Consider the following 26765-nt stretch of genomic DNA (forward strand, 5'->3'; position numbering starts at 1 on the left):
CTCATTTCGGTGCCTGACTTTTTCTTTTTCCAGAAGCTTTGCTGCACGGGACGCTACGTTACCGTTAGCTAGCAGCTGGATTAAACACGATGGTTAAAATACTGACAGCTTACATTAAGCGGTGTAAAGTGTGACTATGTTTCCCTGTAGAGGATTCACACAGCGGGATGTAACAGTCTGACAGCAGCTGCCGTTGCGTTTACTTGAAACTCTCCATCTTTGTGGTGCATTCAAAGTTATTGTAAAATACCCTTTTCCTATCTGGTGGTTGTTTTTGTCGTTTACCAGCAATTTACTGGTGAAATGTTATAAGTTATGGTTATTACATTATTAATCAAATCATTTAATTGTGACCATATGGCCTTAGCAATAAACAAGCCGTTTGTGCTGCTTCTTTAAAATATTTTATATTATATACATTAGAAATATATACATTTCATTCAGGCACCGGCACCGTTTTAAAAGTATCGTTTTAGCACCGGTATCGGAAAAAGCCCAAATGATACCCAACCCTAAGTAGGACAAAAATACAGTTTTGATTTGAGACTGAGGGGATTAACAATCATTTAAAGTAAAAAACAAATATTTTGAGAGTCTACATTTTAGTGCATAGACCTTGAAAAGAGCTGTGAACATATTTAAGATGGTTTTGTTTTAATAGATATGAGATCATGTGAATATTTCCACATTTGGCCCCTAAAAAAGCAATACAAAGCCAAAGAATTCAACAAAACGCTTACAAATTTATAAAGTCTTTTGTACTTTTTATTCGAGTTTTACCATTTATTTAGGGAAACGGTTAACCTTTGTCTTCTCATAATGAAAATGTACATTTATCAATCTGCATAAAACATCACATATACAGTACATCAAAATAAATACATCATCTGGTGGGTTGATTGAGCTCAGTCAGTTAACTACGGCTACTCTATTCATATCGCAAACCTCCACGTCTGCAACAAACGCTTGTTTTTCATTTGGCTTTTTAATCAGGAGCCGGTCCAGACCTGGGGGACTCTAAAGGCCAGTCTACGACAGTCATTTATCTAAGACAGGACATCAGTACTGCACTGGCCCCTAAGTCATTTAAATTCCACTTAACTACAGCTAAAGCCAGAGCTGGAACTGCTGGAGTTAAAAAGCTTCGAAGGTAGGAGGGAGCTCGGGGACAGGACACAGCTGACATCCTGTGTCGGACTAACTAGCAAAGGAAAACAAAGGAAGCCGCTGACCAAGATTTCCTTCCGGTCATTATTATTTTGTGGCAAGAGATGGTGACTCATGAGTGTAGATGTAAACAAAAACAAAGAAAATCCACCGTTCCTCCTGCCAATGTATGCCCAAGACGCCTAAGGTTTTGATCCTTAAAGGTCCCATAACATGGTGCTCTTTGGATGCTTTTATATAGACCTTAGTGGTCTTATCAGAGTGTTTATCAATGCTGTTTGGCCTCCATTGACTTACATTACCTTGCGATTGCGTGTGACGTAACGAGTAGTATGAAAGGGCAAAAATCCACGTAGGTGGGTGGTGGATGGGTCAAACACAGGACTTTCACCCAGTAGACCGGGTCACATTTCCTAAACTCAACAGTCACTTTCTTCTTTTCCTAAACCCAACCCGTCCACTGTATACGGCGCTCAAAATACGTACAGATAACACGCCACTTGGCTTAAGAAAGTGGGCGTGTATGTTTACGTGAAGTCATGATATCACGTGGACATGGACCGAACTAAAAAAAAAAAACAAAGTTCACGTGAAATAAATGGTTTCCCAAAGATGGTTTCTGTCATTTTTAGGTAGTTGTGGTCACACTGAGGTTTGTTCAAGTGTTCATTTTTCTGATCAGTTTGGTTTTTGTTAGTTATTTGTTGACAGCTGGGATTGACCAACGGCGGGTGTATTGGCGGGACTTTGATATGGCGGCTGCACCACCCGATCACTACTGCGCTAGTCATGATCAATGGAAGAACATTTCCAGGATAATTACCCTCACCTTCTGCTCTCTGTGTGTTGCCATTCTCAAAATCCCTTTGCTTACTGAAACAACTAACTTCGAACTACACACTAAAAATGGCACGTTTTGAAGAAAATTTGGATTGTGCAACAAGGCAGGCCTGCATGGTTCTTTGGGGGACTGATTGTAAAGATACACAAAAAATACGTCTAAGGCATTTCCTCTCTAACTGGGACATTTTGGGACAGATTGGTGGGACGCTGTGGACGAAGTACACACAGTGTAGGAGCCATATGAGTGGTTTTCCTCCAAGCCACAGGGGGCATGATATTGCCTTGTGTTGCCAAGGCCTAGACTGGCTTGGGTATTTAAGTTCCTGTATTGATGCAAACAGGTGTTGTTAATTGAAGAAGAGGAGCAAACAGTTTTTTAACTGTGCTCGGCTTACGTTGTTTATGAACCTTTATGTGACTTGTTGTTTATTGTAAATGAATGCTGTGGACGCAGAAAATAAACGACGCAAATGCAAACTATTGGAAAGGACTGAATATCGTACTGTATTGTGTCAACAGTTAACTTCATGTAATATTGTATGTGGCATTTTCTTTTATGGGGTGTAAATGTTCCACCAGAACAAGTTCCTTCCAGAGACTACTTAGCAGAGCCACCGTCACTGGGTCCGGAGCTTAGCGTCGCCCAAGACTGTTGTAATTGGTTAAAGATTTCTGTGAGTGCTTCTCAATAAAAGCCATCCCGTTTTGGATAGTGACCAAAAGAATGAGATCGCGGATACGGGCTTCTGAAATTAGTTTCCTCCGTACGTTGGCTCGCCACAATCTTAAGGCCGGGACACACAGGGCTGATAATCGGCCGTTGGACAGTCTGGCAAGGTCAGTGACTCGAGTCTGTTCGGTGTGTCCCGTGCCGTTGTCAGTCTGGGGGGCTGTCGGCGTTCATTTTGGCCGACCTGACATGTTCAGTCGGAGGGGGGGGGGGCAGTCGGGACTCACCAGGAAATGGGGAGCGGAATGAGCGTGACTAGAGTCTCTCAAAATCTGACGAAAATCTTTTAAACTGACCTTTGTTGAGCTGAAATGAAGACAGATTCAGCAACTGCATGGCCTATTTCTTTCTTAAAATGTTCTCAGAAACACGTTTTATTTTAGTCCGATATGAGATCGTATTCTGAACGAGACGCCACGACAGTCTGGCTTTGAATTTCCGGAGAAAACAAACCCACGTGACGCATCCGTCCAATCAGCTGCCGGTTTTCATTTCTTGGGCAACAATACAGAGTAGTGCCGCCTGCTGCTATGGAGACGTATTACGTTTCTCAAGTCGGTGTCGCCTCAGTGTGTCTCGAGGCAGTTTTTTGGACCTCGGGGGACCCGACTGATCATTTCGACTTTCTGTCGACGGTCGGCCGTCTGGCTGGTGTGTCCCGGCCTTTAAAGCTCTGGTGAGAAGCTAAGACGCTACACAGAGCCGCTGCTCCTTGGTTTCAAAAGGGGCCAGTTAGGGCGGTTTTGGCATCTGATCAGGATGCGTCCTTCCAGCATATCCAACTGGTAAGAGGACCAGAAGTAGACCCTAAACACGTTGGGATTCCCAGGAAAAGCTGGGAAACATTGCCGGATAACCGGATGAAAATGGATGAATGGATGGACGGGAATGGCAGACTTCCACGACTAACAATGAAAACTACTCCATAATGAGATAACTACCAATCCTTCCAGAAAAGAGTTTTTTTGTGATTGTTGCAGGGCAAAAATCCTTGCTTATGCAGCACGTTTTCTTAAAAAATGCTATGGAATATGCTATATGATATTTATGCAACTTGCAAAAATTGCGGTTTGATGAAAAACTAAAAAAATAGTTTTTTTGGCTGATTATTCATTGAATTATGCGATCACATAATCGTGTTTTTCTGGAGGGACTGAACTACTAAATATAAATGAGTTGAATTTCATCTGACCGTAAATAGTATCAAAAGTGGAGCTTGCTTTCATGAAAATGTTTATTATTATAACTCTTATAACTCTTTCTAAAGATATATTCCAGGATTCTTTACCTAAATGTCTGAAATTGAAAAAAAATACTAAAAAAAGTGCTTCAATACCCTTTAATCCACAGTCCTCATACTGTGTCCTGTCCCCTACTCCTTGACCTCTCCTCTTTTCTCACCGTGGTCGATGTTCTTCGATGATCTTTTGGGTCTTTCTCTCCTCCGTCCTCCCACCATCTCCCGGTGACACTGATCTACAAAAAGTTCAACACTGACTCTAGTCTCTCTCTCTCTCTCTTCTCCTGTTTCCCACAGTGTCTTCAGAAGCTGGAGGAGAGAACGCAACCGATCACTGCGTCTCGTGGCGAGAAGTGACATCATCTTTCTGTATTTACATCGCCTCCTCCTGGGCGGAGAAGGAGGGAGGACGGGATGAAGAGTTAAGACGGGGCTGGTTGGTTCTTGGTTCGGAAACGTCTTCTCATATCGACACCTCATATTCACGAGTGTCCTGTGGACAATCAAAGAGAAGATGGAAAGCAGTATTAGCAGTGTGTGTGTGTTTGTGTTTTGTGTGTGTGTGTGTGTGTGTGTGTGTGTGTGTGTGTATCTTGTTTAACTATATTCGTGGGGTCCAAAAACCGGGAATACAGTATACTTGTGGGTTCAGGACAGCTTTGTGGAGCCAAAATACTGGACCCCACAAGGTTAAAGGGCTGTTTGAGGGTTAAGACTTGGTTTTAGGATTAGGGTTAGAATTAGGTTATGGTTAGGGTGAGGGTAAGGGTTAAGGTTAGGCATTTAGTCTTGATGGTTAAGGTTAGGATAAGGGTTAAGGTTAGGCATTTAGTTGTGATGGTTAAGGTTAGGGTAAGGGTTAAGGTTAGGCATTTAGTTGTGATGGTTAAGGTTAGGGTAAGGGTTAAGGTTAGGCATTTAGTTGTGATGGTTAAGGTTAGGGTAAGGGGCTAGGGAATGCATTATGTCAATGACGGGTCCCCACAAAGATAGTGAAACGCACGTGTGTGTGTGTGTGTGTGTGTGTGTGTGTGTGTGTGTGTGTGTGTGTGTGTGTGTGTGTGTGTGTGTGTGTGTGTGTCCCTAAATCTCCTGGTCTCTTAAATAATATTCTATCCCCATTCTGATGCGGGTTTGAACTTCAGCAGATTGTTTCGACCATGTGTGCATCCCTAAACGATTCAGTTGCTGCTACGGGATTGGCTGAGTAGATTTTTACGTTAGCAAACAGTTGAACAGGTTTACCTAATAAAGTGGCGAGTGAGTGTATGATCCATCATAAATCTTGAATACTACAGCTGCAAAGATTAATGGATTGATTGTTGTATTAGTTAAACACTATTAAATGAATCACCAACCATTGATTAATCGGTACGAGTTCTGATGTCAGCTTGTTAAATGTGAATATTTTCTAGTTTCTTCACTTCTCTGTGACAGTAAACTGAATATGTACAAAGCTAGGACTCTTAGCCTTACTTTCAGTCTGGCGGACTAGCTTGAGTTTCTGTAATTCTCTAATGCACGACTAAAGCCAAAACCCTCTTAAAGCTCCTAGACATAACGAAACTAGTACGATTCCCTAGAGTTGTGGTTGCGTTGTGACAAGTAAGTATGATCCCTGTGAGGTAGTATGGACAGCTGGGCGCTCAATGTACAGTTTCAGTTTTTTTAAATGTGCTGGACACTCACTCCTCCGGTCTCATAGAGCGGGTTATCAAACTCTGTCTCCACGGTGATCTGTCGGTAAGGGTGGGGGTAGATCAGAGGAAGCCTCAAGTTGGAGTGATATCGGCACCTAAAAGAGATGAGGGAAAACAGAAACAACGTATTGAGACGACACATTATTACACATTATCGGCTGTAACGATGAAGGTGTGAAAGCTAAAAATGTCAGCAAAAGAGTCCTCTTCAAAACCTCTGGATCCACCTTAAAGGTCCCATGGCATGGAAATGTCACTTTTTGAGGTTTTTTAACATTAATATGAGTTCCCCCAGCCTGCATATGGTCCCCCAGTGGCTAGAAATGGTGATAGGTGTAAACCGAGCCCTGGGTATCCTGCTCTGCCTTTGAGAAAATGAAAGCTCAGATGGACCAATCAGGAATCTTCTCCTTATGAGGTCATAAGGAGCAAGGTTACCTCCCCTTTCTCTGCTTTTCCCGCCCAGAGAATTTGGCCCACCCATGAGAGAGAGAGAGAGAGAGAGAGAGAGAGAGAGAGAGAGAGAGACATCATGGCTTTCAAACGAGCAAAGTGGCAGTTGGTCAAGACCAAACCCCACCCTCCACCTTGCCCCCCCCCTCTCTCCTCCTCAATAGCAACAGACAGAAATGGCACATACTAAGGAAAGCTCATTGTGGGACTGGCTCTAGTGGCTGTAGTTCCGCACCAAGGCTGAATTTCAGGAAAGAGACTTCAGATACAGTATTAGGGACCACTAAGGTCTATATAAAAGAGACTTCAGATACAGTATTAGGGGACCACTAAGGTCTATATAAAAGAGACTTCAGATACAGTATTAGGGGACCACTAAGGTCTATATAAAAGAGACTTCAGATACAGTATTAGGGGACCACTAAGGTCTATATAAAAGAGACTTCAGATACAGTATTAGGGGACCACTAAGGCCTATATAAAAGAGACTTCAGATACAGTATTAGGGGACCACTAAGGTCTATATAAAAGAGACTTCAGATACAGTATTAGGGGACCACTAAGGTCTATATAAAAGAGACTTCAGATACAGTATTAGGGGACCACTAAGGTCTATATAAAAGAGACTTCAGATACAGTATTAGGGGACCACTAAGGCCTATATAAAAGAGACTTCAGATACAGTATTAGGGGACCACTAAGGTCTATATAAAACAGACTTCAGATACAGTATTAGGGGACCACTAAGGTCTATATAAAACAGACTTCAGATACAGTATTAGGGGACCACTAAGGTCTATATAAAAGAGACTTCAGATACAGTATTAGGGGACCACTAAGGTCTATATAAAAGAGACTTCAGATACAGTATTAGGGGACCACTAAGGTCTATATAAAAGAGACTTCAGATACAGTATTAGGGGACCACTAAGGCCTATATAAAAGAGACTTCAGATACAGTATTAGGGGGACCACTAAGGTCTATATAAAAGAGACTTCAGATACAGTATTAAAGGGGACCACTAAGGTCTATATAAAAGAGACTTCAGATACAGTATTAGGGGACCACTAAGGCCTATATAAAAGAGACTTCAGATACAGTATTAGGGGACCACTAAGGTCTATATAAAACAGACTTCAGATACAGTATTAGGGGACCACTAAGGTCTATATAAAACAGACTTCAGATACAGTATTAGGGGACCACTAAGGTCTATATAAAAGCATCCAAAGAGTACCATGCCATGGGACCTTTAAAGCCCTTTTCATGCCATCATGTTTTAGTTCCCAAATAAACACTTAACCATAAACCTATTGACACACAATGACCCTGTAGGATTTCGGGTGTGGAGTCCAGAGGAAATTGCCCATTTTGCCATGGTTTTAATCCAGCTGGAGCAGTCAAGGATCTTACCGCGTGACGTAGACGTAAGTCCCTCCGAGCAGCACAGTCAGCAGAAGAACAAGGATGAAGATGGCCAGCGCTATGTTCCCTCCATCCAGAGTGGAGCCTGCAGTCGCCTCTGCAACTGAGAGACAAACACGCAAACAAAAAGGTTCATTGAAGGCATCAAGAGAACAAATCAAACCTCTAAAAGTCTGGTCGAGGATGGTTAAGCAACTGACAGATAGACAAATGAATACAGACAGGTAGGCGGACAAACACACACACACACACACAGTGGGAAAGAACTTGGCAGGCAGATGCTTGCAGAGGCAGGCAGAGCAGACAGAGGCGTGAAGTGCTTTTTATTCTTTGCTTTGTGTCTTTGAGCGTTTTATTTTTTTGTCAGTCCAGAAAACAAACTGTGTGGTCTTTTCAGGGCACAGTAGGGAGCCCCAGACATGACATGTGGGAAAAATAAATAAATTGTGGCCACAATATAGGTATAATGTGCGCACAAAATACTATTTTAGTATGTTGTGGCCACAAATTAGCATTTCGTGGCCACAAATTAGTATATTGTGGCCATGAATTAGTATGTTGTGGCCACAAAATAATATTTCGTGGCCACAAATTTGTATTTCGTGGCCACAAATTAGCATTTCGTGGCCACAAATTAGTATATTGTGGCCAGGGACGTCATTAAGCCTATTTTAGGGGGGCTGAAGCTACCCCAAAATGTTCCTAAGCCCCCCTAAATAATAATAAGAACAACAACAATTTGATTTATCAATAACTGTATCCTCATTCATATTCAGACGCAACAAATTATATATATCCAGCTACAAAAAAATAGCCGAAAAGTCAGAAGTTAGACAGAAATACAAAGAGTCGTTGTGCTATCAAGATGATGCACCACACCGTCTCGTTGCATTGGTGTGAACTGGCAGCTTTCAGAGCGCTGTAGACCGGAGCGTTGCAAGTAACTGGGGGATTCATCTCGTCTCGTTGCTACTCTTTGGTATGAACTCGCTATCTGTGTTGGGGAGTAACGGAATACATGTAACGGCGTTACGTATTCAGAATACAAATTATGAGTAACTGTATTCCGTTAGTTACAATTTAAATAGTTGGTATTTAGAATACAGTTACATTGTTAAAATCAGTGGATTACATGACAATACTTCTCTGTTTCACGAGTTTATTCACTCTGAATAAATTAAGGCAACTTAATGCATTTTCCAGAAGCCCGATATGAAATAGAAAAAAATAGCTATTTGCGTGATCAGTCACAATGGAGTCGGAACCGGCACGACAGAGCCAGGGCAGCAATACGTTTCTATCTTGGAAATTCAAACAGCATTTCACATTAAAGAACGAACAGGGAGAATGAAATACAGCTAACTGTGCCGTGCAGCCTCTGCTTGCCAGCAACCAACCTCCTTTCAGCTCCAAATTACTCCACCTCCAACCTGAAGAAGCATCTTAAAGTAAGTTATTTTTTTAATTAGCCGAGGGTAGTCGTCTGCTGTAGTTTTACTGGTCAACTTGCTATTTTAACATTGACGTGCGACTTTACATTCTCCTCGGTGCTGATTTACTAGCTCCAGAGCCGTTTAAAGACTGACTAGCCCCGTTTGACATGCTTGGAATACGTTACGAATTACATATGTGGGCATGTATTCTGTATTCTGTAACGAAATACGTTTTGAAAGTATCCTTCCCAACACTGCTCGCTATGCACCCCCCACCCTCCCCCACAAACACACACACACACACACCGATACACACGCTGAAAGGAAGATTGATTACACCTGGTGATACAGAGTGAAATTGTAAGTTGTTTTAAATTACCTGCTTACCTTTAGCTACGTTTTCTTGAGGTAAAGGAAAGGGGATATTTTGGTTTGCTATGGAAAACTAAAGTCTAGCTAAAGTGAACGAGGGAAATACAAGCTAATCACTCTTTATTTGTTGCCAATAATATAGCCTATCTCTATAATAGGCATATTCTAAAACAATATCTATCCCCATAGAATGTTGTTGTCACTGAAAACTAAAGTCATAGAGTCCCTGTTAATGCTATTGTACGGTTGTATCCTTCAATTCACTGAGCAGATGAGATGGATATTGGAAGATATTCCAGCAGAGAGAAAGAGAAGCAGGAGATTGGCAGAGGAGTTGATTCTGAGGGAGCCGGTGTGAATGATGTCAGTAGTGGTCTATAGGTCTAAGGATTGTTTGGTTTTCTTCTTACAATAAGCATTTGTTGGCAGGCCTAGGCACAATGCATAGCCTAAACTAAAATATTTAATTATATTTATTATATATGCTAGCTATATTGTAACCAATTTAACTTTCTGCATTCATTGGCTGTGATAAATTAAATAAATATGTAGATGTTGCCTAAATGTAGGCTAGGCTAAAGATGAGCACATGCCCACAGATACACATGTGAAAATAAAATGAAAGCAATACATACATAGCCTACAGTACATACAGTAATCATTACTCCAAATCTTTTATTCCTTCTGCCATCAGGTTATTGTATTTAGACAATAGCCACTTTAAATAGGATCCGTATTAATAGCTTACATGATAAAGTATGCAGTGATGCCTATTATGCCTATTTTTTTCTTTTTCTTGTACTGCTATTTGTCATATTTGTTTAACTTACCAATTTATTAGCTGTCTGGCCTCTGTCAGTTTTTGGACATTTTGGATGTTGTTTCATGTGATCAATTTGCATTTTGAAGCCATGAAATTAGCATCAGGGTTTTGTTTTATCTCAAAGGATAAGACAGAACAATAGAAATGGAAGAAGAGGATAGGTCTGTAACTTTTTACTTGTTAACATCTTGGTTTCTGGACTGGTTGTTGACATAAGTGTAGCTCTAATACAGTAACAAAAGATGTGAGCGCAAAGATTTTGCAAACGCAAGTTACAAATACCCTGGGGGCTAAGCCAGGGGGGTCTTTCAATCCTAGGGACGTCTCTGTTCGTGGCCACAAATTAGTATTTCGTGGCCTCGTATTTTTTCGGATGTCATGTCTGGGGCTCCGTACCAGAGTGTGAGATTGAGCGCACCGACAGACACACATAACACTCACCTTCCAAAGCATGGTTGTCAAAGCAGTCATGGTTGGCTGCAAGACATCATTCTGTCAGTCAGTGCATATGAAAATTGACATCACACTTACCGCCGAGTTTGTATTTGTAACAAGTCGGCTTCGAAATGACCGTTCGCTAAATCCCCCCCCTACGCCCCTCTACTGTTCTGGGGAAAGGTTTGCTAGAGTTGCTGGAGTGTAAACATCCCCAAACCCATGAAGTATTTCTTTTAAAGATTATTTTTCTGGGGGCTAGTCCCTTTATTTGATAGTGACAGTGGATAGACAGGAAAGGTGGGAGAGAGACGGGGGATGGCACCCAGCAAAGGGCCGCAGGTCGGACTTAGGGCTGCTCGATTATGGAAAGAAATATCATCACGATTATTTTGGTCAATATTGAAATCACGATAATTTAACACGATCACTCGTTGACTTCTGGAAAGATGTTGCAGTTATTGAACTTAAAAAAAAAACAACTGTGGAAAAAGTTAAGTAAATCAACAGTAAAAAAAAAAAAAAAAAAAAAAAACACAACTGTGAAATTTGCCTTCATACTTTTCCTATTTAAACTTTAATTTTTCATTCAGAACGCAAGAGAAAATAAGAGCTTACTCGCAAAACGTAATGAGCTAAATAATAGTTTTTCTTGATTATTCTGTTTTTGTGATCATTGGGAGCCAAAATCATAATCACGATTACATTTCGATTATTTAAAAGCTAGAGGCCGCCTCCCATGACGTATTTCTGTGCGCAAATCCGGAAGTCAGCATGGCACTGGTTCCCCTTTTGACAAAAAGGCCAACAGGATTTTTCCATTGGATTTTGAATTATTGCAGAAATTAAACTCTGTTGCAAACTCTGTTTCTGATTCTTGATTACATGTTTCGTTCAGCATGATAATTTTCACAAATGAACTCCACAGCAATCGTAAAACGCAAACGCTGGGCTATAAACAAACTACATCATGGTCACATGACTTTAATGTCACCACCAGTAAGTTTCCAACTTCTAAATTTTGTTCAGAAAGGCCCGGCCAGAACTGGGGATCACACCCTGTAGTCAGTAGCCACGGAGCCACCGTGACGTGAAGGCGGACAAGTGGGTAGATAAAAGCCTGTTTGGCGTGATGACGTTTAACATCCCCAACGTTAACCTCTGTAGTCTCATTAAGCCACATGTTTGCAACCGTCTTCGTTAAGACACCTAAAAGCTTTGAAAATTCCCAAGTGGCATATTTACCGGCCTATTTTATATCGGAGAACAAAGCGTGAAAGTAAGAAAAATGCGTTGCACACTCTGGCTCAACATGCATTTTTCTATTTCATTCAGATGCTTTAGAAGATTTTGTGTACTTAAAGTTTTAGATTTGCTGATTAGTAGAACATAACATGGAAATCTCTTAATCTTGTGTTAACCGCAGACCTTATTTCAGGCTAATAAACACCAGGGGACACCAGCCTACAAATTCTTTAAAGTTCTCATATTATGCTTTTTGGCTTTTTCCCTTTCCTTTATTGTGTTATGTATCTTTTTTGTGCATGTTATAGGTTTACAAAGTGAAAAAGCCAAAGTCCCCCCCAAAGGGACTTACCATCTCCAACAGAAAACACTGTTCACCAACTGCTCCAAACAGCTCTATTGTAGTCCAGCCTTTACTTCAGAGACCAACGTGGTCACTTTGTAACACACGTTATAATTAGAGGCCGATTTTTTGGCATTTTTTGCATAATCGGCATCGGCCAATATCAAGCCGATTAATAGGCAGGCGCATCTGCGGGCAGCCTGGTGTTGTTGTTGTTGTTGTGGAACACGTGTTCGACGCACGCTGCCCCTAGAGTCAATTACCAGCAGAGTGAGCAGACCTCACGCAGTGCCTAAGGAAGGAGCTGTTGCTCGGAGAAAACGGTAAGGATTCAATTCTTAAAGTCCTATATATATTTAATGAAAAACGTATGACATGTTACTGCCAACATGAATAGGCGACATGACGTTCGGCTACTTTGGATATTAACAGCTGTCCTGTCATGCTGTCATGTCACAATAATTAAGCTAGAATTTTGCAATCACAGACAGTGGATATGAGACATTTATTATTTTTATTGTGTGTGTCTATATTTGAGAGGGTTGTCAACTCAATGCAGAGAAAGAAGTTGTAGTTAAAAGAGACGACTGCACCATAGGCTAGTGAAGGACTGGCTTTGCCAGCGTCGTTGCTAGGGTTGGTACCGAGTAGACCCGCTGCTAATATGGCCCCTGTGCCTTAACGACCCGTATCTACCGGACCGAATAGCAACGCGGATTTCTGTGAGTCATTTCGGCGCCACTGATATGCCTGCGTTGCTCTCTGATGCTCGAAAACAAATGTTAGAATAACAGAAACATCAGACGCGTCGCGGTGCATTCAAAGTTGTTGTAAAATACCCTTTTGCCATGGTGGTTGTTTTTGTCGCTCAACAGCAATTTACTAGTGAAATACATTATTGTTATAAGTTATAGTTATTACATTATTATTAAATCATTTAATTTTGACCATATGGCCTAAAGGTGTTTTCCCCCCTTTTGCGATAATTAGGTTTTGTCCATTTGGCTTTGTCTGTCAACAAACAAAACAAACCAAAAATACATTTCAGGACAGTTTTTGGGAAGATGATAGAAACGTTTTTAGCCTTGTATCACTTACAATGCACTGAATGATTAGCTGATTTATAAAACCAATGTTAGATTTTATATCTATACCTATCTATGAAATGACTTGAAGAAGATACTATACAAAAATACTAACTTAACCTTGTATTTTCCCCCATTTTTAGTCATTAAGTCTGATGGCTGAAAAGAAAACCAGCCCCTTATGGCAGCGCTTCACCCAGCCAACACCAAAACAAAGAAATGCTGCTGGTTGCTACTGTGTGTCAGCACTACTATTGTTAAAATGGTTAATTTATTTTATTGTTCTCAGATGTTTGATAAATGTTGCTAAGTGCACTAAACTTTATCTTTTCATTGAAAAGTTTATTTGACAAAGTTAAGTTTTTTTTCTTCCTTCTTACCAGTTTTGTTTATTTATACAATATATGTTTACATTATACATGTGTAAGTGCAGACTGGTGTTCAAGTGTTCAATAAATGTTTTTGTTGAGAAATTTTATGTATCTTAAGTACTTATTAGTGTTACATTTTATCTTTCAAATAGAGGTTAAAAACAAGCAAATATTGGCCAAAAATAATCGGCAGCATATATCGGCCATCGGCCGACCCGGAGTTCAAAAGATCGGCATCGGCCAGAGAAAACCCATATCGGTCGACCTCTAGTTATAATGCTCACCTAGCTGCTACGTAGCATGGCACGCCCTAATACTCTGCTTCTGACTGGCTAGTAGTCCTTGCCTAGGTACTGTCAGGGCACGCCCTCATACTCTGCTTCTGACTGGCTAGTAGTCCTTACCTAGGTACTGTCAGGGCACTCCCTCATACTCTGCTTCTGACTGGCTAGCAGTCCTTATCTAGGTACTGTCAGGACACGCCCTCATACTCTGCTTCTGACTGGCTACTAGTCCTTATCTAGCTACTGAGCATGCGCGACTGCCAACAAAGATGGAACAGAAGTGAGATGTCTCACTCTGTAGCTAAAACAGAGCTCAACACACAGGGTGAAAAGAGGAGCTAAATATGGTGTTTTGGGAAAATTAAAACCATGTAAACCTATTCTGACATGACCTCTAAATACAATTATGAACCTGAAAATGAGCATAATATGAGCACTTTAAATGTTGGTGCCTAGTTACTAAGTTGCAAAACTATGATTGGACAAGCTGGGGCAGAGGGGTTTAGCGAATGGTCATTAGCATGCATAGAGGCATGATTAATCTGTATCAACAGGCATGAAGCAAAAAAGACTGAAGAATATTGTGTGCATGCATAAATCCATTCCACGCACACATTAAAATATGAAAAAAAAAAAAAAAAACTGCAAAAGTCTCACCCCTGCAGAGTGGAAGTGGGCCGCTCCAAAACGACGGGTTTCCGAGGATGCATTTGATCGCAACCTCGCCGATGAGCTCGTAACCTTGGTAACAGACAAAGGTGAGCGACTCGCCGGGCAGGTAGAGCCTCTTGGACAGGATCTGGTAGCCGTTGTCAGGGAGACCGGGGTTCTCGCAGGAAACAGAGTCCTCAGCTAGATAAGGAAGAAGGAGAAAGAGAAGGAGAGTGGGAAAGAAAATGAAGCAAAGCTGGATGGCTTCTCAACATTTTTGCGTCAGAGCTCGACTGACAGACCCGACAGGCTCGGGCTGAGGTGTCATGACTCATGGATCATCTCCACCCACTCTCCTCCAGGTGGCCGAGGGCTGATTGGTACGGTGCATTAGCACGGCATTTGCATATCAAACACTTCGCACAAACATTATTAATGTCACACAGGCACGCACACACAAACACACACACACACACACACACACACACACACACACACACACACACACACACAGTCAGTCCTGAGATGAAAACGCAGGAGATGATAGCAGCGTGTGGAGACGCTGTGATCTGTGTCAGCGGAGGGAAGAGAGAGCCGAGGCAAGAAATCACACGAGCCCACTCGTGTTAAGAGCGCGGAGCCAAGGGGTTCCGAGCCTCTCATCTCCAATTAACTGCCATGTTGCAAGTGTCTCTCCTCATGAAAAGGTTTTCCGAAATCACAGGACAGCGCTATATCTCCACAGCGCTGCGGAGGAAGGTCTGGCTACACATCACAGATACATTCCTGGATAGGAGAGGGGAAAAAAAATAAAAAAAAAAACCTATGGGTTGTTTGCATTTCTTTAAACCAATCACAATCGTCTCGGGGGTGGCTCAGGGTCATAACTCATTCAGATCTGAACCAAAAGACATAATGATATTTTTAGATTCAGAGAAACTTACGTTACCTGTCCACAGTGCCGTTTTTTTGAGTAGCAGTTATGAGTTTCTCTTCAATGATCACTGAGAGTCAAAGAAAACAGTCTACACCCTCCTACAAACGCCATGGCTGCACCTGATTGGACGAAGGCTCGTGGTCGGTCCGCTCCCGGATTTTCGAAACGGACCCGAACATGACGGCCCGTTTGGAACCTTTAATCTCGCATGGCCAGACCTTTCTCCACAGCGCTGTGGGGGAAGGTCTGGCTACACCACAGATGCATTCTGGGATAGGAGGACAAAAAAAAAAAAAAAAAAAACTCTCTGGGTTGTTTGAATTTCTTTAAACCAATCACAATCGTCTCGGGTGGCGCTGAGCTCGGGACGCAGTGACGGTGGCTCTGCTAAATAGTCTCTGGAAGGAAGTTGATTTGGTGCAACATTTGCGCCCCGCAAAAGAAAAATGCCACATATAATATTACATGAAGTTAACAGTTCACGCAATACAGTAACGTGAGCTATTTAAATTAGCTGATACATGGTTAAACCTCATTGGCTCTTACCAGTGGATCTCCGTGTGTACTTCGTCCACAGCAATCCCACCAATCGCTCCCAAAAAACGTCACAGTTAGAGAGGAAATGCCGTTTCATCAAATCATTCCCCAAAAGAACCAAACAGGCCTGCCTTGTTGCACAATCCAGTTTTGTATATTTTTTTTTTTACCATAGCGAGGGGATTTTGAGAACGGTAACCGTGGCGTGAGCTACGCGCCGGATGTCAGGCTTTTGATCCTGGAAATGTACTTCCGTTGATCCAGACTCCATCAGAAATTGAGAAGCAGTAGCAGGCCAAACGGAAGATTTCTGCTGCAGAAAATTACAACTACGAGGTACATCAAATCATTTCGTGGCCGGGTTGGCTCGGCGGGAGCGAGCAGGCGCACATATTCTTCGAGACTTATGCCTCGACGCAGAGGTCCAGGGTTTGAGTCCGACCTGTGATTATTTCCTGCATGTCTTCCCCCCCTCTCTCTCTCTCCCCTTTCTCACCTAGCTGTCCTGTCGATTAAAGGCAGAAAAGCCCCAAAAACAATTCTGTCAATTAGACTGCACGATGAAAAAACTGTCTTTAGTATTTTAACTGAAGACAGAAACAGATCTCAAACTAAGTCCATTTTCTCCCGATGTGTCCGTCTGAAAAATGCCATTTTAGTGTCAATGTTCTGGAGATATGTGGCTTGTGAAAAATGGGTCCGATATCTACTTTGGGGATTATTGGGCGAATTAATTGCTCATAATCTGTGTTCACGTTAGGGCTGGGCAATATATCGATATCGCAATATGAGTATCGTCTTAGATTTTGGATATCGTAATATGGTAAGTGTTGCCTTTTCCTGGTTTTAAAGGCTGCATTACAGTAAAGTGATGTAAATTTCTGAACTTACCAGACTGTTGTAACTGTTCTCTTATTCACCTTTACCCACTAAGTCATTAAGTCTTTTCTGGAGATTATTTATCAAAAATCTCATTGTGTAAATAACATTTTGTTAAAGCACCAATAGTCAACCATACAATATCGTCGCAATATCGTCATCTAGGTATTTGGTCAAGAGTATCTGATATTTGATTAGCTCTGTATCGCCCAGCCCTACTTCACATTCACTTCTCCCTTTGGAATCAAACACACTCAGGAGGACCTGCCGCTAGTCTCCTAAAAAGCCCACGGGACGCAGAGACAGGACACTACCCTGAGTTGGGTCAACTTGGTTCTAAACTGTCTCTGCTGTAAACCATGGGACCGTTCCAGCCAACGAGTTTACCAGCTTTTTTTCCACGTGTTTTGTCTTTTGTTTGCACTAGAAACCCACACTGATACTCACAAACGCAGTGAGGGAGTCGAGACGTCCACACGGGGGTCCCCGGCTCGCGGCCGTAGCAGGTAACGGTGGCGCCGCCCTGCAGGATGAAGCCGGGCTTGCAGCTGTACTGAATGGTCGACCCCACCAGGAGTTTGGGGTCGGACAGAGACCTGGTGGAGTGCTCCACGTGGCCAGGATCTGAGCAGTACATGACTGAGAAAAGGGAGGAATATACAGTATGAAAAAACAGGCACATTTGGGAGCCCTATTTTTAACGATCTAAGTGCACGGTGTGAAAAAAAAACCTGGTGCAGGTGTGTTTAGGGCGTGTAGGAATCCCCTTTTGGTAGTTTAACGGCGGAAAAAAAGGTCTGTGTGCCAGGGGCCTCGTTCTAAATGGTTGTACTTAGTGTCTTCATTAATCAGAGGTGTGTTTTGGGCGTAACATGCAATCAACCAATCAGAGATCAGCTCCCATTCCCTTTAAAAACCAGGTGCGTTTGGACCTTGGAGCATTGCTGTTATGATGGAGGATTTGCTGAGCAGGGAGGAGAGATTTTCAGGAGAAGAAAGTGAAGTGAAAGCGTGCGAGCAGATTATATATTATTTCACATTGTAATATTTGTATTTGTAATCTTCTGCATGTCTGTGTGCTGCTGCTTTTTGTTGGTCAATGGAACGATCACTTCCCGCTGCCTCAAGATAGCAATATGCCCAGAATGCACTTGAACACACCTCCCTGTAAGACCAGCACGCCCATGGGGTGCAGGTGCATTTGCTATTTAAACGGCATGGGCGCTGGACGGGAAATTGGCAACTGGGTCAGTCAACTAGCAAAGACAGTTGTGTCGGGCTTTGCGCTGCGCTGCCCTGGGTGCAAGTTAGGGCCAATAGACATTCATACCATCCAAACTTATTATTTTGATAGCTAGATAAAAGTAAAATAGTCTGCATGGTGTGTTTAATATATATTAAACACACCATGCATAGTTAGTCTGGTAGATTTCAAAAGTATTGTAATCTATAACGGAGGTCAAGTTGCACTTGTTGTCCTCCAGGATTTAAAATTAACCCGGTCTGTTTTGCCTGTTTATAAAGCGTAAAGTTTTGAAACATGATGGATTCTTCAGAAATTATCTTCTGAACATAGTCCCACTGAGAGATCCAGAGAGAGCTGTGTGGAGCTGATAGTCTTAATTAGCTTTGGAGCAACGGCTTGAATGTAACGGACGCTCATTAATATCAAAAAGTCACGCACTAAAGCTTTAAATTCATGGTCCATTAACCTCATTTACATGAAATTATACCTAATTTTGGAGTTGAAAAAGTGCACATTATGAATTATTTTGAGTAATAGTAAAGATCAGAGGAACGTACTGTTTGCTGATGGATTCTCACATATCCTACTTTAACAGATGTCAATGTTCAGTCTGATATACTTATATAAAACTTTTTTTATTGTCTTTTTTTTTTTAATGGCAGCACATCTGTATCACATCTGTGGTCTGGGAAGAAAACAGATTCTATAAAATTGAATAAAACACCCACAATTCAATCATTCAAGAGTGTTGTATGGAACCATCCATGTTATTTTTGAGAGGCGTGAGTGTCCCGTAACAGTAAACGGGAAATATCACCGTTTCCTCAGTCGCTTCATCTCTTTTCTTTTTCACCCTTTCTATGTGAAATTAAGCTGATTTCAAGTGCGGTTGGAAATGTTGATTATAGGCATCAAAAAACACACACAAATATATATAAATACGATATATTGTATAAATACAAGTGGAACTGACTCTTTTCACAGAACGGCGGCTGGGAGCTCCAGGAGAGGTCTAACTGACAGGTGAGGGTCTCCCGCCCCACCAGGTCATAGCCGGGGTCGCACTGGTAGGTGATCCGAGCCCCGCGCACCAGCGCAATGTGGGATGTGGTCTTCCAGCCGTTCTGGATCTCAGGCAGGTCTGGACAGGAGTCATTTCGGGACACCTCTGAGTAAAAACAAAACAAAGAAACGGTTGATTAAAGCCATGTTCACACGTGGTTTCCTGTCCAGCGCCCGCGTCGAATGTACCTGCGCCCATCTGTGGCCCATGGGCGTGCTGGTCTTACAGGGAGGTGTGTTCAGGTGCATTCTGGGCGTGCTGGTCTTACAGGGAGGTGTGTTCAGGTGCATTCTGGGCGTGCTGGTCTTACAGGGAGGTGTGTTCAGGTGCATTCTGGGCGTGCTGGTCTTACAGGGAGGTGTGTTCAGGTGCATTCTGGGCGTGCTGGTCTTACAGGGAGGTGTGTTCAGGTGCATTCTGGGCGTGCTGGTCTTACAGGGAGGTGTGTTCAGGTGCATTCTGGGCGTGCTGGTCTTACAGGGAGGTGTGTTCAGGTGCATTCTGGGCGTGCTGGTCTTACAGGGAGGTGTGTTCAGGTGCATTCTGGGCATTCGTGCTGGTCTTACAGGGAGGTGTGTTCAGGTGCATTCTGGGGGCGTGCTGGTCTTACAGGGAGGTGTGTTCAGGTGCATTCTGGGGCGTGCTGGTCTTACAGGGAGGTGTGTTCAGGTGCATTCTGGGGCGTGCTGGTCTTACAGGGAGGTGTGTTCAGGTGCATTCTGGGGCGTGCTGGTCTTACAGGGAGGTGTGTTCAGGTGCATTCTGGGGCGTGCTGGTCTTACAGGGAGGTGTTTTCAGGTGCATTCTGGGCGTGCTGGTCTTACAGGGAGGTGTGTTCAGGTGCATTCTGGGGCGTGCTGGTCTTACAGGGAGGTGTGTTCAGGTGCATTCTGGGGCGTGCTGGTCTTACAGGGAGGTGTTTTCAGGTGCATTCTGGGCGTGCTGGTCTTACAGGGAGGTGTGTTCAGGTGCATTCTGGGGCGTGCTGGTCTTACAGGGAGGTGTTTTCAGGTGCATTCTGGGCGTGCTGGTCTTACAGGGAGGTGTGTTCAGGTGCGTATTTCTATCTTGAGGCAGCGGGGAAGTGATTGCACCATTAACCCACAAAAACCTGGTCTAAAGTCAATAACGCAGCATTCATTGACGTTTTAAGAATTGCTTATATATAGAGTTTTAAGTCTGGAACCGTGCCAACCAGCTACGAGATGAATGGTGACCATAAAACATTTGATTAAGCGCACAAAAACATTTTGAAAACAGCAACAAACAAAAAAAAAGCAAAGACCGTGTACGTAAACCATCACAGACTTCAATGGCAGAAGCTCGCTCTAGCCGTTCGCGCTTTTCGCGGGTACGGTAAACGTTTCTATGGTAACAACGAGTTGGGCAAATCAGAGACGTTGCTGTTACGCTTAGGATTGTGGGTAATGAAGTACTTATCCAAGACATCGCGAATAAAAGACATTTATCTCAAAACAAGGTTGGTGCCGCATGAACTTTTGGATTCCTGATACGAGGGATTTTTTGCAGATCCTAGAACTCTTCTTGTTCTCGTGTTCCGACTGGAACAATTTGGGGATTTTTAAGTTCCTCTGGCCACAGGTCCTGTAACTTTCAGCTCCTACTTCAGGGCAGCAGGGTCTTTCCGCTGTTCCCTTTTCAGCAACGAGGCTCGGGTTTCCGGTACAGACAGACCAACAATGGGACAATTTTAACAATTTTCGCCATCTTATTCGTCACTAAATTCACTACTGACAACGTTTTAGGTGAGAAATGAACTGTTTAGATTTTGAATATAGGCAGTCTTGCGAAAATTTATGCCGAATTGACAATTTGCTTCAAAGTTTTCTGTGTTGAGAAGCTCCATGAAGTGAGGAGACAGCCGGCTATAGTTACTATGACCACTTGGCCAGTGTGAATTTCCAAATGGTAAAACCTGTTTTGGGGGAAGAGTAGTTCTGCTTAGAAGCGGACTTTTCCTAAAACTACGTTCCTGTAACTACTTGGTCAGAAAGCAGCTTATGTGAGCATATCCAATCACGGAGTCATGTCGCAGCTGGTTTTAGGTCTACCATCGACGGTTACGATTTCATGGCTTATACTCCAATTGTCAAATGGAGAAGTTGCATTGTATTCTTACTTCCAGAGTCGGCTGTGGGCGGGACTGTTGAGGTCTATTTGTTTTATCTAACAATGCTCCACATAGCACATTTTGGGATACCGTTGCAGTAGCTGCTTTTTTTTATTGTTAACTACAATTCAATCAGGAGTGACTTCGTTTGCAGATATGCAAAAATATTTATTGTACAACTGCATGATAAAATGTCCAAAGTCTTTTGGAGATTAGACTCCATCGAATTAATAATATTTTGAAAGGGGTAGAGAACAGCAGAGTTGTGAGGCTGTGATTGGCCCTTGAATTTCGTGGCCCAGTCTGATTGGTTTAACTGAAAGTATCGCTTCTAAACAGCTGATTTGATTTAAGAAGAAAGTGTAGTGATTGGGTTAATGACGTCTTCCTGAAAGAATTTGCGCTGAGCTTCATGAGCACCCTTGTCAACTTTTTCTTGCCAAAAAAAAAAAAAACGCCAAGTGTGATAATGGCCTAATAGCTCCTTTATGATATCGGCGTTGCTCGTGTTTCAAGTTCATCTCCAGTGAAGCGTTCCCTCCTCCACAGTATCAACGGGCAAGAAGAAAACAACACAGATTTGATTTAGACGTGACGCTGGCACATGCACTCTGTGAGGAAGGATCCCTCGCAGCACAGAAGATTGATGGACTTATTGTGCGACTACTTGACCGTGTGACAGAATGATGGATTGTATCTGCGTTGGACGGTTTTCAAATATCAGACGAGAACAGTTTTGCCTCTGAAGCTGCCGTTTGGAGTCAGTTTTAAATCAGACTCCCACTGAAACCGCCCGCAGTAAAAATTATCACAAGCTGTCAGTTATCTGTCACAGCTGTGTCCATCTGCTACAGAAAACTATTTTGTTTTTTAAATATTTGTTATGTGCTGTCAGAGATTTTTTTGTAACCTTAGTGGTCCCCTAATACTGTATCTGAAGTCTCTTTTATATAGACCTTAGTGGTCCCCTAATACTGTATCTGAAGTCTCTTTTACATAGACCTTAGTGGTCCCCTAATACTGTATCTGAAGTCTCTTTTATATAGACCTTAGTGGTCCCCTAATACTGTATCTGAAGTCTCTTTTATATAGACCTTAGTGGTCCCCTAATACTGTATCTGAAGTCTCTTTTATATAGATCTTAGTGGTCCCCTAATACTGTATCTGAAGTCTCTTTTATATAGACCTTAGTGGTCCCCTAAAACTGTATCTGAAGTCTCTTTTAGGCCTTAGTGGTCCCCTAATACTGTATCTGAAGTCTCTTTTAGGCCTTAGTGGTCCCCTAATACTGTATCTGAAGTCTCTTTTATACAGACCTTAGTGGTACCCTAAAACTGTATCTGAAGTCTCTTTTAGGCCTAAGTGGTCCTCTAATACTGTATCTGAAGTCTCTTTTATATAGACCTTAGTGGTCCCCTAATACTGTATCTGAAGTCTCTTTTATATAGACCTTAGTGGTCCCCTAATACTGTATCTGAAGTCTCTTTTATATAGACCTTAGTGGTCCCCTAATACTGTATCTGAAGTCTCTTTTATATAGACCTTAGTGGTCCCCTAATACTGTATCTGAAGTCTCCTTTATATAAACCTTAGTGGTCCCCTAATACTGTATCTGAAGTCTCTTTTACATAGACCTTAGTGGTCCCCTAATACTGTATCTGAAGTCTCTTTTATATAGACCTTAGTGGTCCCCTAATACTGTATCTGAAGTCTCTTTTATATAGATCTTAGTGGTCCCCTAATACTGTATCTGAAGTCTCTTTTATATAGACCTTAGTGGTCCCCTAAAACTGTATCTGAAGTCTCTTTTAGGCCTTAGTGGTTCCCTAATACTGTATCTGAAGTCTCTTTTAGGCCTTAGTGGTCCCCTAATACTGTATCTGAAGTCTTTTATATAGACCTTAGTGGTACCCTAAAACTGTATCTGAAGTCTCTTTTAGGCCTAAGTGGTCCTCTAATACTGTATCTGAAGTCTCTTTTATATAGACCTTAGTGGTCCCCTAATACTGTATCTGAAGTCTCTTTTATATAGACCTTAGTGGTCCCCTAATACTGTATCTGAAGTATCTTTTATATAGACCTTAGTGGTCCCCTAATACTGTATCTGAAGTCTCTTTTATATAGACCTTAGTGGTCCCCTAATACTGTATCTGAAGTCTCTTTTATATAGATCTTAGTGGTCCCCTAATACTGTATCTGAAGTCTCTTTTATATAGACCTTAGTGGTCCCCTAATACTGTATCTGAAGTCTCTTTTATATAGACCTTAGTGGTCCCCTAATACTGTATCTGAAATCTCTTTTATATAGACCTTAGCGGTCCCCTAAAACTGTATCTGAAGTCTCTTTTAGGCCTTAGTGGTCCCCTAATACTGTATCTGAAGTCTCTTTTAGGCCTTAGTGGTCCCCTAATACTGTATCTGAAGTCTCTTTTATATAGACCTTAGTGGTACCCTAAAACTGTATCTGAAGTCTCTTTTAGGCCTAAGTGGTCCTCTAATACTGTATCTGAAGTCTCTTTTATATAGACCTTAGTGGTCCCCTAATACTGTATCTGAAGTCTCTTTTAGGCCTAAGTGGTCCTCTAATACTGTATCTGAAGTCTCTTTTATATAGACCTTAGTGGTCCCCTAATACTGTATCTGAAGTCTCTTTTATATAGACCTTAGTGGTCACCTAATACTGTATCTGAAGTCTCTTTTATATAGACCTTAGTGGTCCCCTAATACTGTATCTGAAGTCTCTTTTATATACATCGAAAATGTCTAACTGGAGAGACGAGGGGATAACTTAACTTCTTTTCATCAACAACGATGAAACAGAATGCCTTTCCCATTCGCTTCTGGCACAGTTTATTTCCTGCGGAGTCCGATAATTCAAACCAGCAAACATTATGGTCCCAAAAAGTCCCAGACTGGCACTTGATACCACAAGTGGATGGTTTAAAATATAAGATAAATGGAACGAGGCATTTGTGGATGTGGTCAGGGACACATAAGTGCACATTAAGCCAGGCAGACACTAAATGGACTAAGTCGCCCCCAAACTAATTTTGGAACCTGCTAAATTTCTGCCAGATCTGTCGTCTGCTGACATTAAATCCCCTATCACACATGCGCTGCAGTCCTGGACTTATCTAAACGTTAGACGGAGGAGCTGTATGTGAGAACACAAATGTCTGAATCAGTTGGAGCGGACATCAAACGGTCTTTACCCCGCCAGCTCCCGAATACATATATTGTGTTGTGTGCGATAGACCTTTTTCACAGCAGACATGTTGACATAACCTGACTCCACCAGATGGATCGCTTCGCATTTGCTCGGCATATCCATCTGGCCCTGGTATTAAACCATTACTAATGGCTGCATTCCACTTAGGAGAGGTCCTGGTATTAAACCATTACTAATGGCTGCATTCCACTTAGGAGAGGTCCTGGTATTAAACCATTAATGATGGCTGCATTCCACTTAGGAGAGGTCCTGGTATTAAACCATTACTAATGGCTGCATTCCACTTAGGAGAGGTCCTGGTATTAAACCATTAATGATGGCTGCATTCCACTTAGGAGAGGTCCTGGTATTAAACCATTACTGATGGCTGCATTCCACTTAGGAGAGACTCTGGTATTAAACCATTAATGATGGCTGCATTCCACTTAGGAGAGACCCTGGTATTAAACCATTAATGATGGCTGCATTCCACTTAGGAGAGACCCTGGTATTAAACCATTAATGATGGCTGCATTCCACTTAGGAGAGACCCTGGTATTAAACCATTAATGATGGCTGCATTCCACTTAGGAGAGACCCTGGTATTAAACCATTAATGATGGCTGCATTCCACTTAGGAGAGACCCTGGTATTAAACCATTAATGATGGCTGCATTCCACTTAGGAGAGGTCCTGGTATTGTTCATGCTGACTCACTGAAATAGCTTACTGGGACACTTGATGGAATTGAGCCATCGTTAAGTGTATGACTTTCAGCTGTGCTTTTCCTACTATGACAAGTGAACATGTGTCTGCCGTGGAAAAGGTCTACAGTCCGGAGAATTCACAGCAAGCGAGTTGGCTTGTCGATGACGTTTCTATCATGCTGCTGCCACCAAACCGAACATCCAAGGGAGATGCGTAACGAAAATGTCTAACTGGAGGGACGACTAGATTCGGGAGCTTCTGCCGGTAATCTGCTGCCACCGCTCGCCTAAACCAAAGAGAGGTTTTTCCAGGAAGTAGTGTCTGGCGTGGACAAATCTCCTGCTGTGTGATACGCGTGAGAAAGGTGAACTCCGGACTATTAGCAAACCTATCACCAGACAAAAACGCAAAAGTGCAAAAAACTCAGATTATATGCAATTAAAATGCTTTCTGCAACAGCTGGGCATGGTAACTACAATATGGTTAAAGACCTTACTATAGATATTTTTCAGGTGGACAAACACCAAAGACTCCTAATGAATCTCTTGCATTACACGGACTCATTAGAACCAAAAATATCAAACTTGGAGTAAACTAGATGCTTCCAATTAATGTGCGTTTTCATTGGCGGAAAACTTTTTGGCTTTATAAAATGGAAAAACTTACAGCGGCCCGATTCATGTGTAAGCTTCTCATGCTGTATCTGAGAAGGCCTCACAGCAGCATGGACCGATTACAGACACGCAGCAGCAGTCTCTTGATCCTTCTGAAGATCTTTTTCAATCAATGATTCGTCTCATCTTTGATTCAAAGTGCCTGGCACAAAACCTTTTTTTGTCTCTACAAGCATTAGGATTTAGATCTCCCAGTCAAATGTAATAACACCCACAGCCACAGACAACTCTGCTCTCAGAATTGATCAAGGAGAAAAAAAATCCGGAGTTGTCAGCATGATTAAAAATAAAAAGTCTTATGTCTGTTTAGTTTCATTTCCACAAAATCTAAGAACCAAGTTAGTTTTTTTTAGTAAGCTGGTAGGCAAAAACAGCCACTGGTGAAATGGAGAGACTGTCCTCCCTGAAAACGCTCCCATAGGTTGTTTGTTCAAGAAGCAATTACGCCCTATATTTACGTTTATAGTGGCGGCGCCCTCTAGTGATCGTAGTAGTTCTGACGGGGGCAAAGCTGGAAGTAAGGTGAGGAAGAATCAAGGGGGTAAGCTTCGCTTCAGAACGCATAGCTCCTATGGCGCCATTTTGATGCTACCTAGCCATCACCTCCCGTTAGCATCCCATTGACTCCCATTCATTTTGACGTCACTTTGACAGAGAATAACTTTACATCTGAAGCGTTTAAAGACTCTATTTGGCCGTTGTTTATTTTCTAAAGAAACACGACAATGTATAAAAGGCTCCATCACCTTGTACCTCACGTTATGGCTCCGTAGCAGACGCT

The 26765-nt window shown here is 42.3% G+C and overlaps 1 protein-coding gene across 4 annotated transcripts in view; it reads right to left on the reverse strand.

Moving 5' to 3' along the window:
* Positions 1-3833: 3833 nt before the first annotated feature.
* The window catches only part of sez6l (seizure related 6 homolog (mouse)-like), a 131703-nt gene continuing 108771 nt past the window's right edge, over positions 3834-26765 (reverse strand). For 3 of the 4 annotated variants that reach the window (XM_028602333.1, XM_028602330.1, XM_028602332.1), the window contains exons 13-19: positions 19174-19368; positions 17402-17593; positions 14608-14802; positions 10629-10664; positions 7548-7662; positions 5670-5775; positions 3834-4473 (exon numbers count right to left, since the gene is read on the reverse strand). In XM_028602333.1, the coding sequence (XP_028458134.1) occupies positions 4444-4473; positions 5670-5775; positions 7548-7662; positions 10629-10664; positions 14608-14802; positions 17402-17593; positions 19174-19368 (869 nt within the window). In that variant the 3' untranslated portion in view covers positions 3834-4443. The remainder of the gene's footprint in view (positions 4474-5669; positions 5776-7547; positions 7663-10628; positions 10665-14607; positions 14803-17401; positions 17594-19173; positions 19369-26765) is intronic. The other variant, XM_028602334.1, reaches the window with a different exon arrangement.

Source organism: Perca flavescens, chromosome 16 (assembly GCF_004354835.1).
Source record: "Perca flavescens isolate YP-PL-M2 chromosome 16, PFLA_1.0, whole genome shotgun sequence".
Taxonomy (NCBI): Eukaryota; Metazoa; Chordata; class Actinopteri; order Perciformes; family Percidae; genus Perca; species Perca flavescens.